At 36.5% G+C, this 18,356-nt stretch overlaps 1 protein-coding gene across 1 annotated transcript in view; it reads right to left on the bottom strand.

The window, feature by feature from the left end:
* The window catches only part of Loxl2 (Lysyl oxidase-like 2), an 81,678-nt gene extending 71,038 nt beyond the window's left edge, over window positions 1-10,640 (bottom strand). The window contains exon 1 of the mRNA XM_090403229.1: window positions 9,825-10,640. Coding sequence (XP_090259355.1) covers window positions 9,825-10,134 — 310 coding nt within the window. The 5' untranslated portion in view covers window positions 10,135-10,640. The remainder of the gene's footprint in view (window positions 1-9,824) is intronic.
* Between the last annotated feature and the right edge of the window lie 7,716 nt (window positions 10,641-18,356).

Raw genomic sequence — 18,356 nt, 5'->3', positions numbered from 1 at the left:
CTTATATCTCCCACTCCAGAGGTATTATATTATTTGAATACAATGTATTCGAATAATATAATAATTAATTTCTTTTACACTATATTTTCCACCGCTTAAAAAAGCAATTTCGGTAGGCTCTAGGATGGAGAGGCCGATTACTAGAATATTCAGCGTCCCGCTAAGTAATATTAGAGAAAATAAAACTATTTTCAAGTCGCAAGTACATCTAAACCGGAGAGAGCCAGAGAATACTGTTTCTAAAAAAAAAAAAAAAAAAAAAAATATGTAATTGTACATATACAACATCACATTATTTTGTGAGGAAAGCGAAAATGTATATAAATTTAAGCTCCGAAACAATAGATGCATGTTGATGGCTGTGTGCAACGGTGCAGACTACTGGCATTGCCTACGTGAGTAGCCTGATTTGTCTAATACAGTGTTTCTCAAACTTCAGATATCCACGTACCCCTTCTTAAATTTAAATTATTACCAAGTACCCCTAATTAATTAATTAAAAATTAAATTAATTAATTAATTAAAAAATAAATTAATTTAAAATATTAATTAAAATTAAATATCTATTTTATTTGAATTTATATGTTCATGTAAACAAAAAATATGATTTATTTTTAAATTTTGGTTCTCTAGAAATGTCAGACGACACTACTCATCGATTTCATTTGATCCAGATGCAATATCAACGTTTTCTTGTTGCTTACAGCTACTTGTATTTGCTATATTGCTCTCTCTTGGGGGTTTTATAAATCCAATCTTTAACGAATGAGCCATACGTAAGAATTTGAAAGCTAAAAAAAAATACTGCATTTACTCGAATATAACTAACTTTTTTCCCAAAATTAAAGCTAAAAAATCGTGTTGCGAGATACGTGCGGGAATTTTCAGAAACTAAAGTTTTTAGAAAAAAAAGGAAAATGGTGCGACTTACCAAGAAGCTCCTACTCGCCATCACTACTTTTGGCATCGAGAACAGTTTCTTTGTGTGCATCGTCAAAGTCATCTACCCAAATAGCGTCATCTTATTTCTCATTATTTCAAGCAAAAATTACCAGTAATTTATAAGACTTGAGATACGTAGAGCAGCGAAGGACTGCATACGATTGGTGCGGTATTAACAAAAGATCGCGCGAACCAAAGACAAATTAACATTTCAACAGTTGAGTTGAATTACTAATTCCCTTCAACCGAATTCCATAATATCTGAAACACATTCACTATATATTTCTTAGTTTTAACACGTTAACGACGGGGGTGGTGTCAAGCAAAACCATATGTTCCACCGGCAACATATAGTTTTGCTTGGCAGTTTCTGTTGGAGAGGGGATGTGATTCATTAGTTAGTGCCGTTTTATCCCGGTTGTCTCTAATTGCACTGTTTGTTGAAAAATATAATGACTCCTTTAATTATGCATAGCCGAAAATTGCGACGTACCCCAAACGACCATTCGCGTACCCCCGGGGGTACGCGTACCACACTTTGAGAAACACTGGTCTAATAGAAGGCGAAGCTTATTTGGGACGTTCTTTTTAAGCATACTACAATCATAAGAACTTCTGGTCTGAAATAATAGAAGGGAAAAAAAAGTGCTCCCACTTACACCATTAAAATATTTTTTCATCTGATTCTGACACTCATATGACAGCTTTCCAAGTTCCATTCTCCAACTGCAGCGGGTTCTGCACCACTCAACTGGAACAAAGCATTGTTGAGGGAGGGTGATGCTCGAGTTTTACACAGTGACCTTTCAAGAGAACTTGAAGCTGTGGAACGAATAAATTGTGTTGCCACACAGCTGGGAAAGTGCGCTCACTGGATAGTTTCTTTTTCGTTCCGTTTGTGCAGTTTCCGTTATCTGGACAAAAGCCAACTTATTTAGCAGATACTCTGATTGAAATTTATTGGATGATTTCTAAGAATTTAGAATTTGTTTATTTATAGGTCTATTTTAACTGAGTTACGAATCAGTTTTATTGATAATTATGGAATAATTATGTTTAAGATTACGCCAAGGCAGTTTAAGACTGCTGCGAGAGTGTTTTCTAGCTTTTATTTATTTATTTTTTTGAAGTGGGGGGGGGAGTGATCTTTCTGTATCCAGATGTGACCGGTTTAATTCTCTTCTCATCTCGATGAAAAGTTTACAAGTGAATCGATCATGCTAGATGGTATTCAGATTCGAAGATTCGTTTGTCATTATTTTGATTTGCTCCTTATACTACATTAACCAACGGAAGGAATTCGTAATCAGTATTTTTGCATCAGTAATCTGCACGGAATTGAGCTTGCATTTGAACATGCAATGCGCATGCACACTGCGTGCTCAATATAAGAATGCGCACCCATAGTAGTAGTGCATCGGTGGCAGCTTTGTTTTAGTTTGGCATTGGCAGGTGGTTACGATTAAAGCTTTTTTTTTTTTCATGACGATTATACGCAATGTTCACACATTTCACCGCGTCTGTTATGTAGTCAAACAGACCTTAACGGAACCAAGAACATCGAGTAATCCCCAGGGGATCTCTCTGATTCTGTTACCCATCCAATTTTGAACAAATGCCATGAAAAACACAGGAGAAACCGAGCACATTTCTCTCAACATCTTTCATTGTATTTGGCTTTAATACAAACCGTAGGACAATTCCTTCTCGCGGTTTGCATGCTCTCTTTTGCAATCGGGTAGCTTGATTTCTATGATGCATATCAAATGCCGCTGGAGGTTTTGTCATAAAGCCTTGCAACTAATGCCGGGAGAGAGAGAAGTAATTAACTTGTGTCATCTCTTCAGTATCCAAGAAACTCTTTCATTCGAATGGTTTATTTTACATCTGAACAGATATCACCTTTTATACAAATAAAGACCCATCCTGCCATTGAATACTTTTCTTGTAGGGTTCCCAAAAATCGTTTTGACTCAGAACAAAACAAAACAATTTGATGGATCTCTTTCTGATTCTCTCCATTTTAAAAATCGACGTTCGTTTGAATTTCTTGATTTCTCCATTCCCGGTCTGCTAAGATGCTTGCGGCAGCATGGATCTACCTCCTCTTCTTATCTGCAGACTTGCGGAAGAAATTTTTCTTCATTTATTTCTTCTAAGAACCGAAAAACGTTGACACAAACCTTGCCCTTTGGAGCAAACCTCTCTTCGTACATATTTCCTAAAAAGAACAACGTGCACGTTTTCAAATAATGGTAACAAGTTTGTTTTTTCTTCACCTCTTCCTCTCATTTCATTACTAGTTCTGCAGGTGGAGAGGCAACATCTTTTGAATTGGCGATCATCATAGAAAATATATTAACATCAGAGTCGAATATGAGCTTTCTTATACACTATTTTCGGTACTCGATTATTATTATTATTATTAAATACATCGTGGTGGGTTAATGGTTACGTTATCTGGAACCTTTTCACTGGAAACCAGCTTGGAACCTTTTTTCGCCATTTGAGGCTTTTAATAAACATGGCGGTGATCTCACAGGAGGTGATGAAAATTATCTACCCCGACATTCACAAACATCCATGGAAGAGTGGGATTCGAATCGACAGCCCCTTAGACGCTACCAATTAGTTTGGTGATATTTCCACATTTATTATATATTTAGTAATATCAGAGATCTCATTTATTATTCTCGCTAGCGAAGTGTATTCTTTGTCACTGATCTATTTGAATTGTTCTATATATTTGAATTTCAAGAAAATGGAATTGAAAAGATTGAGATTTCATAAATTTCAATTTCTTTTAGAGCAAAATAAATTAGATTTCGATTCGAAACTTGACTCTTTATCGAAACTGCTAAACAGTCAAGTTTTAATAAGCAGAACCGAGGAAGTGTAGCAAAATGCAAACTAAATTCGCATATAACGGCAACACAATCAGTATATGTATAAAAGTAGTTTCTATTTGTAGACGACACTCTAGATACCATTCCGCCCTTCAAATGGCAGCTTGGTAAAAAGCAAACCACCAACGAAAAAAAGTGCAAGAGGCTTTTTTTTTTTTTGCTAGAAGTTACCGGAAGTTTAAGCGAGCATCCTTTGAAAGCTCAACGACCGTTATTTAAACGTACTTATTTTCAGAAGTTCAAGCTGCATTTCCCGGAATATACCAAAGCGAACTCAACGCTCTCCAAATAGCATTCAAGGGTTGACTGAAAATAAACCTTGCGAACGGCAGTTTTTCACTGTAATCTGTTTGCTGGTTCATTTCTAACAGAAATCCGATGCTTGCATTACGTTATGTTTAGGGAATTGCACAACACACATACAAAAGAGAAATTGAAATACAAAAGAGGACAGTTGGCGCACCCTCAGGATAAGAATTTCGCATGGGTTCAAAAATCCGATTTATTCGTATATTTAAAACCAGAAATGCAAAATATGGCAATTATAATTGTGGTGCAAAATACTGTAAAACTACGTTTTGTCTGTGAAACTCAATTCACAAGCGACTCGCTCTTGGTGGCAAACTAGTTTACTGTAGTTTTTAAATATGATTCGTGGTTGGGGCACACACACACACACACACACACACACACACACACACACACACACACACACACACACACACACACACACACACACACACACACACACACACACACACACACACACACACACACACACACACACGGGTAGGATTTGGAAAGGATTACTGCAATCGTTACATTTCACTTTTCTTCATTTGGATAATGATAATAATAATGAAACTGGAGCTTTAATCCGCTATGTCTGCATTGCTTTTGCAAAAATTGGAAAAAGTCCTATAATATTATACTAAAAGTATAATAATAATATTATTATTATTAAATAATAATAATACCAGGAAGCCATAAAAGAAATGCCATGACATGCTAAGAAGCAGAGTCCGCCAACCCTGTGCCCACCTTCACATGAATATTCAGAAGAAGATCGCCAGTCCACTTTGTTAAGGACAAGCTTTGAATTTGGGTTCTGCATGTGGTATGAGTTTCTTATGATTTAGAACTCAACGACAGTACCAAGTGTATCGCGTCTGGTCATCTGGTAAATTTTCCCCACCCGAGATGAAGCTCATCTCTGCTTACTCAAGTGACGTGAAGGCCTCTGCAGACTGCTTTCTAGCAAGATTTCAGGATTATTCAACTGTTCATCGGTGTTCTCAGACAGTGTGCACCAGGGCCGATTTTATCATTAGGCGACCTAGGCAATCGCCTAGGGGCGCTAAGACTTCAGGGGGACAGATTATGTTATATAGTTCGGGGGGAAATTACAACCTTCGAAAAAAATTAGTAAAACCTTGATTAATAATAAAAACTGAAATACGTCAAGCCGTCCTGGTGCTCGCTGATGATCCGACATTATTTTCGCCTTTCTCTATTTCTTTCTTTATTATTTTTATAAATATCCACATGTGTAGGTGTACGTGTGCTTGTGTGAGTATGACAATATATATATAGAGAGAGACAATGTATAGGGGCACCTAAATTTTCTTTGCCTAGGGGCATCAGATACTCTCGGACCGGCCCTGGTGTGCACTAAGAGTCCACACTGTTAGATGCTGTCCAATCGAATCTTCCGTGGATGGGATTGTCATTCTACATGCTGCTTCTTTCAATAACTGATTACTTATTCACGAGGTAATGCGATCTTGGAAATTAAGAACGTGAGCTTCGAAAAGAAATGAAAGAAAGTAAGAAACTAAACAAACGAAACGAAACTTGTGCGTTTCAAACAAGTCGTCCTCAAATTTATAAGCTTAGCTTACGCAATACTTAGGAAATGAAATTTCCGAAATGCATCGATACATTTCAGTTCTGGTCTTCGACTCTAAATTTCATCAAAATGTGTGCTACTGGAGGAGTGCGCCTTCACTTGCACGAAGATGAAGTGATGGGGAGCAGGTTCGTTAAACGAGTCTTTTATGGCACCTTGCCCTTCTCGCTGCAACTGTGCTGCTCATTAGCGCTGATGAAACGGAAACCGGATCACCAGTTATCAATCATAGTTTGTCGTCGTCTCCTAAAAAGCGACGTGCTTGCGAATGTTTCGTGTGATGTATGCGGCGCCACGTTTGTAATCCTTCGCATTTGATCAGTTCTAGTTACTAAGCTAAAGGGAATTTTGTCTTCTTTGAAATACCATAAAAAATTTACCGAGAACCTTTCTCTTTGTACTCGTCTAGAAACCAACTTCGTTTCATCTCAAGGTGCGGCATTAGCTGATATTGTTTTTCGTATTCTGGAAGAAACTTAGCGTGTTTTGAGGAAACCGATGGAAGACAATGGAATGTCCATTAGCATTCTCTTCAAGGATCTGAAAACGAAGATATGGGAGAGAAAAAGAAAAGAAAAGAAGAAGAAACGTAATTACAGCTTAACGCACTGTGAATCATTCGATAAACAAATGTTGGAAGTTTATTTTTCACTTGGTTTGACTATAATACATTTAGTTTAATCCTTTATCCAAGTGTGAGCAAACAAAGTTTGCGCCTGAAAAAATCTTCAGGACTGAGGTAAGGTGGTCCAACACCAGGCAACTCCGAGCAAAGGTGGACCAAGCTCTCATCACTCCTTGTCTCAGTATCTCCCATAATGCAAAGCAAATCACCTTGCGGACATGTATACTGCTATGCATTAAGGGAAGGGCCACTACCCAGACCGGTTTCCCTTTGTTTAAGTGTGGGGATACCTTTCCAAAAACTCGTAAAATCACCCAATAATAAGCGACCCGCAGGATCAGAAAGTCAGAAACTCAGAAACGCTCATTTGCTCATCTGGAAGGGTAACAGCAACAGCCGTACCTCAGTTAAATTCACAGGCTATAGCATTGCCATTCATCACCCAAGCTTTCAACCGGTTTCGACCTTTATTGAGGTCTCGTCAGTTTAGGAGGTAGACCCAAACGTGGAGATACTAAGGTAGAAGCAATAGGATAGGTCATATTTACCTATAAGAGTTGCCAACAGGTGTACCACCTTATTATTGAATTACTCTGGATTTAGAGAAAAACAAACCACCAGAACAACACACTCTTCCAGAACCGTCAGGTGGTAGCAGACTTACCTCCGCATCTTCTAGAAACGACGTCTCGTTCCCAGCGGAACACATTCATTTGTAAAAGGACTCGTTGAGAATTTCGACGCAACAATCACGATCGAATAAGGAAATGTGACTTCCCTTTTCTTCCTACTCGTACATTTTTCGATCGCATCACTTACCACTCATCAATTTTTCAGGTAGTCCTGCCTTTGCAAATAACAATTAACAAAGTGTAAACCCCTGGCGTCGTCTTCTGAACTCTCATAAGCAGCTGCATGCTGATTTCCCCCCCCCCCAAGAGAGCAATCAAATAAACAGCTGTTAATGGTTACATGTGTAGAGAAAGAAGAGTATTTAAAAAGTTTTATAAGCTCAGCACTAAGCTTTGAGTTTTACGCATTATTATGAGCCCTAAAGATGACGATCTTTAAGTTCACGTTTTAATTTTGTTCACTCACATCTAAAAAGGAAATTTGCTTGCAGGATCTTAATGTCAGCCACTTCATACTTTTGGCACTCGCCAAATCTGGAGCAGACTTGTCGAAAAGAAGTATGCTGAGCGAACTGATTCACCGAAAATAGTAGTCTAATCAATCAGCTTAGTTTGTCAAGTATTAGGAGAAATTCCAGCTCACTTCCGCATTCATAAGCGTTTGTTTTCTTAGGCATCTATCTTCAAGACACATCATTTCGCAATGCGGAACGTTCAAGGACGCTCCACCCACTAATATCTACAATCTAAGTTATGAAAAGCGAAATATTTTTAACTGAATAAAACTGGCCATGCGGAACTGAATTATGCGTCATAATTATGGAGGAATGACCTACTCTGAACATTGTACGACCCTGCAAAGTGCGTTATTTTATGAAATATTTTCGCAACAGTTTTAGTTTTTAAGACTGAGTATACAAGGAACAGGGACTTACACTTCGTATAATGTGGCCACCGGGCGACACGAATCATTCACAAACATTTGCGATTATTCACCATCCTCCAAGTCCACAGTGGGATTCGAACATAGCTTATTGTTTGGAGAATCCACTCGACAGTTGGATGAACGCGTAGTATTTTCAGTTCTAAGTGTCCGACTAAAATTCATTGTCCATCTTTCAGTCATAATTATTTTTATAAAATATTTTGTAAAAATAATTATGAAATGGAAAAATGACAACTTGTGTCTAAACATAATAAATTTTGGATATAAACTCAAACTCCGCTATGCGGTTATCTCATTTCCTGCCCGAGCGGTTAGCCTCGTGGCTATGCGCTTCGCAACCATATGCCTGTGGAAGGAGAGTCCTAGGTTCGATTCTCGTCGACGACGTGAGGAGCTGAAGGATTTTCCTCAGCCATAGCCAAGTTAGCCGGTCTTGGGCGTGGACAGCAGGGTTTTTTCCTCCAGTTTATCTGGGGTTTTCCACCCCGCAAGCAGACAAACCGGCCCCCGTGAACACACACATGTATACAGTCATGAATACTTAACTCCGCATGAGGGGGCTCAACTCGCCCTAATAGGGAGGGACAAAAAAGGGAGGAAACTTCATACGAATAAATAAAAATCTCCTTTCCTTTAATTTCGCTTTAGCATGCAGTGCAGGAAGGATAGTTTCAAATGTGAATCCATTCACCACATTTGAAACTGAAGAGCCTCATAGAAGTCAGTTTACATAAATAACATTTCTTGAAATTGCCTTTAAAAATTTGGATCTATTCGGCAACCTTATTTTTATTTTTAAATATCGGTCCTAGGTCAGGCCTAGAATCCTAAACAACAATAATATCAAGTACATAAAAGAAAGCTACATCTCGATATACAAAGATATAAACGAAACTCCGTTCTTATAACTGATCCAAGATGTCCAAGAAGCAACAAGAATTAAAGATGTCATCTTAGTGAATACTCAAATTCCGATAGGTCTGTTCGCTTTCGGCACAAAACAAAATACACCAGTTCTGAGTGAACGGACTTCCGTGAAATTTATATTTGAGACCTTCACTAAAATTCTTCGAACCATTTCGTTTCTGGTTATGACACTTAGTAGAATTATGCTATAATATTAATCAAATTCTAAGAAGTTCCTGTTTAAGAGGTATCGCTGTTTCATATTTCCTAGCTTATAAATCGATGGGTTCTCGCAGTTTTCTGCTGCGAGTCTTTGTGTTGTCCTAATTTCACTGAGTATGTCTCTATTAATTGACCTAAAGTGGACCAAAACGGAGGAACAAACACAGTCAATGCATGATCTGTTTATCCTTTTTAAGGGCTTTCCAACTTTTTATTTTGGTTTGAATTGCGGCTGAAGTAACTAATCTATGAGCCCAATGTATTCTGTTAACTGACTACATTCTTCTGGCCGTTTTCCTCTTTTAGGCTTGAAAAACCTGCATTTCCAGGAGAACAATATGTCTGTACATGAGACTGATCAATTCATTTTCGGTTAAAAAGCTTTCACAAAGAGTTTTCACAAGAGATTCGAACCCAGATCTTTCCATCCAAAGTGTGTCATCGATACCGACTGAGCTACGGAGACTCCCCAATTTTGGAATTCGGAGTGTTCTGTAAATCTCACAAATGATCACCCTCTGCTGAGAGGATAAAGATTTATAATAAAAAAAATTTATAATGATTTAAGTTTTAAATATATTTTATTTATAATTATAGATTTTATAATTTTAAATAACGTATAATTATAGAATTTTAACCTTTTAAGATTGAATAGTATTTTTATAACGCCATTAAACTGAAATGGAAAACGTCTTGAAATAATTCAAACGCAGTTATAATAAAATCGAATACTTACTGCGCCCTCTCCCAAATTCCGAGTTGTGCGATGCTCTTGATGCCCTCTGAAATCCGAGGACTCTACAGACGATGTTGGCTTCTCTCAAATCCCACTCGTCGTCGCAGATGGATCCCCAGCGTCCTGCGTGGTAAATCTCTACGTTACCTTCCGATAACGAGTGTCCACCGACAAGCCGTATTGTGCCTTCTCGAACGTTTCGAATCCGGCGTAAAAGAGTCGACCTGCGTTGATTTTGCCTGTCGGCAATCATTGGAGGAAACAGAACAAAAATGTGACTAAAGAGCGCAAAAATTGCTACAACTTTCATGTTAATCCTGGCTACTTGGCTGAAACAATAAATAGTTTTTTATATCAAAAGTCTGATAGCACTGTCACGTTTTGTATTGATCAGCTCCACAATGAAAGGGACCTCTGTTTCGAAGAGTGAGTATAAAATCTAACATTTCTGCACTGTTCACGTACTTCCTTGTTTCATTAAATACTTCTTACCGATTCCTACAGAAGCTAAAGACGATTCTAAAATGCACCTCTGATGCTGATCGTTCTCCTGGAGAAGTTCTGGAAAGAAGAAGCGCCTCTCTAATACATTAACAAACTCAGTAATCCCTTCCGAAGTTAACATCAAATAGATAGAAAACTGGGCTTTAATTAGGAGTATTACTTGCAGCTGACCTTGAAGACAGTTCTTATCTTTTATGCAAAGCAGCTCTAATGGCAAGGATATCATTTCTGATCATAAGCACTTCCACATTCTTGCGAGGCACAGACATCCATTCCTTTATAGAGCTCGCATTTTCCTTCCCTCTTCAGACTTCTGTGAGGTCTCCAGCAATAAGCCGAAACGAAGGCCCAAAGTATTTATTACGTCAATCTGCGTGGGCGACGATGAATGAGTCTGTCAGAGAGATGTTAAAGCATGTCGCCTTACTTCTGTCACTGAAGTGATGTGTTTGGTAAGAGTGGAAACGGACTCCATATACCCACGCAAAATTTGATTCTCCCACTCTTTCGCATGCTTCGACACTACGCGGAGACGGAAGAGATTTCGGAATGAAGGCAGAAATATTTTTCCTTGAAAGTTTTAGGAGTTATGCAAAGAACACTGTCATTTCGTATTGAAGTCATCCTCAAAGAAGAATTTTTTTTGCTGTTGCATTCGAATATTAAGAAAGTTGATTTTTTACCCCTCTCTCTTTTTTAAGTATGAAAAACCAAAATTACAGTAAGAAAAATCAAAACTTATTTGACATGATGCCTCTGACTCGAACGAACGACATTATCCTATTGATCGTCTTTATTGTAATGATGAATTCTTTACATTCTATATTTATACATAGAAATTTTCTTGTTCAAATAAAAACTATCCTTTAAGCTTATATTCGGAACATTTTGGATGTCTCGGTTTACAATTGCAGAAGTTCGCATGCAATTCTGATGCCCAAAAATATTTGAGCAACGTTTATATCTAAAGCTTACCTTAAGCATTCCACCGTATAATCATTTAGCCTTTCCTATTCTGACTAAAATCTTTCCTGTTGAACTATTATAAAATGCGAGAAACCGTATAACCCAAGTGTTCAAATGTCATTCCACGAAAAAAAAATAAAAAATAAAAAAAATGGGAAAGTTAAATTACAAGTTCGTAGTTTTAGGGATAGACGTCACATATTTGTAATTTGTTTCACTTAAATTTTGCATTAGCCTCTGAAAAAACTAGCAGAAGATTCTTTAATGCTATATACTAAAATCATATTAAATCTTCACAGTACGCAATATCAATGTGAATAATAAAAAAAAAAGGCTGACTCGCCACACATTTCAACCATTTGAATACAAATACCAATATTTGAATGCTTATTCATTTATAAAGACAACAACCGTTGTTTATGCTAATAGATTATAGCGTACTACGTAGCAACTTAAGACACCAGTACAGTATCTTTAGATTAGCTGCTTGATGCCAGTGGAAAAAAGTATAAATAAGAGATTTTTACAGATCACCTCATTTAAGAACAGTTGGTTCAATGATGTAAATGTGCAACGGATACGCTCAGGTCACCACTGTCAAACAGATGTTAGAAGCTTAATAACTAGTTGCATATTAAGTACTCGAATGCAGGACTCGGCCCATACTCAACTCCACAATGTGCAGCATTCACCTCCTTTAGCACTAATGGGAAGGTCTGCAATGAACTATTGAACTGAAATGAATTAAAGTATTGAATTGAATTAATGAACTACAATGGATGATATGGTTTGAGTTCTTGGGAAGTAATTGAGCCACTTTTAGATGAAAATGATTTTGAAAACTATTTTAATCTAATATGCTAAGTGAAAACTCATTCTTCTCAGAGTGATGAATAAATAGGAGATTTGTGTCAGCTTCCAATACCACCACCAGATGGCATCACATGGACATCACCATCGGTTTCAGGAAGACTGGAAAAGTAACAGCACGTATACTATATACAAATATAGAGGCGCGCTGCCTGATCTGATTTCTGCATGTTAACGACACTGCACCGACAGAAAGTCGTCCCCAGCGAGTGTCCTGAATGCCTTTCATTCAGGACACTCGCTGCTCTATAACATGACTCTACAACCGGAGGTTCTTGAACAATCACCGTCCACTTCTAATGTTATCCAAGGATTCTGTGTTGTTTTTGAACGAATTCTGACTTTCTTTGTAGCTTTCTTATATATTTCCTCCAGTGCGAGTTCAATGTTGTTGTATAAGATATCTGCTGAATCTGATGCCAGGTGTTCCCAGTCTGTTTTTCTTATTTCGTGGTTGACTATTTCTTCGTCTATTACTGTTTTCTGTCGCTTTCCTTCTGTGGGACATTGCATGGATATTGTCTTGGTGTGCAGGTTTAGAGCGGTGAAGTAATGGTCTGCTACTTTATGACTGATGCAGTGTAACTGTTTGGTGCTACTCGGACGTTTATATGATCTAGACAGGAGGCAGTGATATTATTTCCGAATATTTCTTCTCTAGTACATGATGTTATTGTTGGTATTAGATTATACATGGATAGCATGTCTAGGTATTGTACAGTGTTGTTCTGGTTTTCGTTTGCAATATTTATTTATGTCGCCAATTATCATTAGGTATTCGGTTGAGCATATTTCTTGGCTTGAAAGCCAGCAATTGAGTTCGTGGAAGAATTTTATAATGTTTAGGTTTGATGGCCTGTAAATAGCATTTAGTATTATGGGATGCTGTCTATTGGTGGTATTAGTGATTTCGAGGCAAAGGGTTTCAGCATGCTCAAACTGATAGGCCATTTCTTTTGCTATTAATTTTTGTTTGATAAATATTAATATTCCACCCTCTCTTTTTGTTTGGCGGCATGATCTATATTGTTGGAAGCCTGGAATTTGGAAAGCAGTCGCTTCGTCATTAGTTATGGATACTTCTGTAAGAATCAATATATCAATAATATCAGTTTAATTCCTCAGATAAGCCTGTAACAATAACCAATGTTTTCGGATGCTTCTGATGTTAATATGCAAGATTGAAAGACCTCTCGCTTGTACTGTGAGGTTTCCATCCATCAAGCGATTCTAAAGTACAATTACTGATGTATTCTAGTGTAATTACATCTATCTGATGGTTCACATTCATTTTTGTTGTGTTGAGATCTTCTTATTGAACTAAGTTGGAGTCTTTTGTTTCACTCTAGCAACCTGTCTATATCTTCCGAGCTTTTTATTTGTATAGACTTTGAAGTCTGTGACTTTCTCAAGAATATTTTGCCGTCTTCGATCCATAAAAATTGATACTTTTTTTTCTGTTTTTTCTTTTCTTGCTTGGTTCAAAAGATTCTGATTGAAAGGTGTTAAATACTCAGATAGAAAGATTGGCGTATTGCCTTGCGATGCATTTAAATCCTTGACTACTGTTTTTTTCAGTCTGCTGGCTTTTATGAGATTATCTCTTGTAGCCTTGCTTGTCAGACGAACTATGACTGGTGGGGGTCGTGGTGAGCTTTGTTTTTTGTTCTTCCTGGGAAACCGATTTATGGTCTGAATATCATTATGCTCTAGGGAGATGTCAATTGCATAGCCTAACTTTAAAACTACGTCTCTGAGATTTTCTATGGATTCAGTTTCTGAAAGACCGTTTATGACAAGATCTTCTTTATGTTGTTGTTGGTTTAAAACTTCGTATTGTAGTTTCAGGGAATTAAGTTCTTCACGGAGTTCCGATGTGTCTTTTATCAATTTGTGCTGCCTGTCAGTTAATGCGTTAATGCTGATTTTAATGTCTTTTACCATTTGTAAGTCTTCTTCGACTTTTGAATTATTAAATTTAACAAACTCTTCATATTCGCTAATTTTTTTGTTATTTGTTTATCAAATAGTTCTTGGACAAGATCTACCAAGCTGGCTTTTATATTTTCTAAACCTTTTTCTAGTAATAAATTTACGGAACTCAAATTATAAGACTCGGCGGTATTTTGTTGTCTGTTCAGTTGATCATCCTATTCTGCCTCCAGCGTAATCAGTTGCGCAGTGGGTGGCGGCATTTCTTTGTTCTCTCTACAGTTTAGGCACTTCCATTCTTCTCGTTTGGCATTGGATTTGCGTTGCCATGTTGTTTCTGAAAGTCCAGAAAATGTAAAGTGAAGATTCCTATTGCATTTCCTGCAGGTTTTATTTCCTGAAGGAATTATGGTCGGACGGTAATTCCTTCAGACACTTGTTGCACTTCATGACTCACCTTTCTTCCTTTGGACAGCTGTAAAGATGGCGACGTCCTTTGTTCTATACCCGTTAGCAACCGCGGTGTACGCTTCAATTTTTAGCACACTCAGATTTTGGATTCCACTTGGCCGATTTCGATGAATTGTATGTCACTGTCTTCAGCGTGACAAGTAGAGTTACTTTATGACACTTTTAAATTAAAAACAGGAGTTAGAACCACATTAAAACTATAAAAACGGGACCTGCGATACAACCATGCAACCGTTCGTATGCCTACACAGCGCCCTCTTATTTTGATCCATAAAAATTGATACTTTTTTCCTGTTTTTTTCTTTTCTTGCTTGGTTCAAAAGATTCTGATTGAAAGGTGTTAAATACTCAGATAGAAAGATTGGCGTATTGTCTTGCGATGCATTTAAATCCTTGACTACTGGTATAATAATAATAATAATAATAATAATAATAATAATAATAATAATAATAATAATAATAATAAAACTATTAATATCAAGAGAAATGAGAAAAAATCTCAGTTAATTATAATTAAATAGTTTATTTGTCCAAGTTTCTCTGTAAAGCAGAAACACATGAGCAATAAACGAGGAAGATATTTAAAGGATCGATGATTTCAAGACTGAATCTAAAAGAAGAGAAATTAAGAAGTTTAGAGATGATAGGTACTAAACTGGAAGTAATAAAGAACATTAGAAAAAGCAAGATATAATATACCTGGTAAGACAAGATAGTCTTCAAAACAGATTTGTTATAGGGAAAAATTGGAGGAAATTGGAGAAATAAAGGAAAACCACGACATCCATGATCAAAACATGGCGGACGGACCTGCGGGATCTGAACTATGCAGAGAGTAAGATAGTAGCTTAAGGCAGAAATAGATAGAAACCAGTAATAGCCAACCTCCTGGATGAAGATGATACCAGACAGAACAGAACGTCATCCAGGAAAGAATTTAAAAGATCGGCATTAGATATATAATGAGGATTTTGACAGCCATTATTATATAGCCAAATGAAAGATAGATAAAAGTTTCCAAGTTTACCAGAGAGTTTTTCAGACAAACGTTCGGCATCGGTGTTTATTTGCTTTGCATTACTTAAAACACATGGATAATAACATCCTGCGTATTTGAAGCCTTCTAAGCGGTACATATTGGTATGAGATAAGCATTAGATTTATTAATGTAAATCAGCATCACTTCGGTATCGATACGAAGAAAACAAAAGCAAGCAAAAAATTATTATAGGCAACAGATTTCTAAATAATAACTATAGGATGTTATATTCGGATTGCAATGATCAGGAAAGGAAGAAGTGGCTGCATTAGTCAACCTACGACGTAGTGTTGAGTATCGCGTTACGAGTGATTTCAGAAAGTCGAGACGGCAAGATTAAAGCGATAGAGTGCTAGGACAGTGAGTACAGTGCCTTTATATGATAATGTAGAACTGAGAAAAAGGGCAATGAGCAGTGGCGGCTCGTGGCTTGAAATCGTGGGGGTGCTGCAACGTTCGAAATATACATACACACTGTAAGTACAGTGTATTCGTATTTGGATAAAATATCAAAATTATGGTAAAAATTTAAAAAAAATTAAACACGAAAAAATATTGTTTATTATCGATAAAATTATACAATTTGGTATAATTCAAAATTATTTAAAAATAAAACCTATTCCTTTAATTGTAATTAAAGGAATGGGTTTTATTTTTGGATATTACAATTAAATCCTTTAATTGTAATATCCAAAGTTAATATCAAGTTAATATCTTCTTCCAATTAAAGGATTTAATTGTAATGTCCAAATATTTAAAGAGGCGGAGTAAACACGACATGCTCTACGAACACTCTCTACTACTTCCACAAACTGCATATAGACAACAGTGGAAATGCGCGACGGACAGTGCCGCATTACGCTAATAGCTCGCATCTCGCTATGACTTGCATATGCTTGCGCGCGAAGCAATATGACACTGTGGTAAGCATAGTACTGCTAGCGTCCTTTGCCCTCCTAAGTTCTACAAGATGGATTTTTATTATTTTTTATACAAAATAAGAAAATTGTATAGGATTGTTGATGATAAAATTAAATATTACAAGCAAATAGAAATAAATTAATAAATATATTTATATATCGAGAAAAATTGGGGGTGCTGCAGTTCGGCGGTGCCTATGCACGAGCCGCCCCTGATAATGAGAATGAATGAATGTGGAGGAAGAGAGGTTTAATTATTTGGATAAATGGGATGAGTGCGATAAGAAAAAAATAATTATATACAAAAGCAGACTTAAATTTTAGTTCGTTTAGATAATAATAATTATTATTATTTACAAAGATCCTTATTCAATAGGGATGCTTGAGTATCATACCAGAGAAACGAGGATTATTAACATGGGTTGAAAGGGGATGGGTGTGGCAAATAATATTTACAAAGCGGGTAAAAATTAATGGAAATAAAAAAAAAATGGAGTACGTCTAAAAATACCTAAAAATACTCTCCTCCTCCTGTACTTCTATGCCAATGAGAAGTATGTAAATAACAAAGAAAAATATATGATACAGGTTCTTTCAGTCCGACCTTATTTAATAAGGATAACATCTACTGGAACTCAATTTAATGAATAAAGTACCTTTAGAGAGGATAAAAGTATTAAAAATGGAATGGACCAAGGAATGTTAAAGCAAACTGGCTCAGTTAACACAAAAACGTTATCATAGCGAGAAATTTTAACTATAGAAATATAAACCAGAAGGAAGAGAGATGGCATATGGTTCGTCAATTAGTGAAAAAAGTTACTGCTTGACCCAAAGAAACTTTTAACAAATTCACGCATTTTCGAGTAACGCTACCGAGAACATACGGAGTACCAAAAATTCAAAAAGATACACCCTACTCCTAATTGATGGTAATATAAACAGAGTATAGACATACAAACCCGCTAAATATTTGGCTAAACACTACCCCCTCCCCCTTTAAAATGTAAATTTTACTCCTTTCTAAAAATTCTGTTCAATTAAAATGTATATTAAAAAGCCATATTCTAAAAACTTCAGACGTAATGATTAGCTTCAATATTGCTTCGCTATTGGGTAAGATACCATTAACTGAAACCCTTCGTTTGATAAATTCCTATTCCCCTCCCTTATCTGGAACAGGTGTGTTGCTGAAAGCCAACACACCTGCTCCAGATATATTTGAATTATTCAAAGTATACATGCTGGTTATGTCAAATGGAAAGGAAAAATACACAAAGAATTGGACGGACAGTATATTCACGGCTTTGCCAATTTCTACATAGAGAACTCTGAGAATCAAGTACTCAACCAAGCCTAGAACATATACCCTATTAAACCAGTGGTTTAACAGAGTATTTGTGTTTGACCACATTGTTCAACCATATTAACATTTTAGTGAATTGCATATATTGTAGTGAATTTAAATAGATAACATCCTAAATTCCACTTCACATTGGAAAAGGAATCAAGTAACTCTCTGCGCTTCTTAGATTTACTAGTTACACGCCTTCTAAATAGTTCATTATCTTTCTCTATTTATTGAAAGCCTACACATACTGAAGATATTTTTATATACGAGGGGAGGGACTGAAAAGTTCTGATAAAAACTTAGAACAAAAATGATATTTAAGCAACTGATATAACATTACAAAAGAAAGAATATATCTTGAAACCCTTTAACTCCCATTTTTCATCAAATTGTAATAATTTGTTCTTTTCTTTTTAAGATATATAAGAAGATATGTGAGAGGTTTTAAAGAAATATTAAAGACATAGGTGTGGGCCGTC

Source organism: Typopeltis vanoorti, chromosome 2, assembly GCF_054136105.1.
Source record: "Typopeltis vanoorti isolate ZY-2024b chromosome 2, IOZ_Tvanoo_1.0, whole genome shotgun sequence".
NCBI lineage: Eukaryota > Metazoa > Arthropoda > Arachnida > Uropygi > Thelyphonidae > Typopeltis > Typopeltis vanoorti.
The sequence above is the reverse complement of the archived record's forward strand: the minus strand, read 5'-3'. Positions and strand labels throughout refer to the sequence as shown.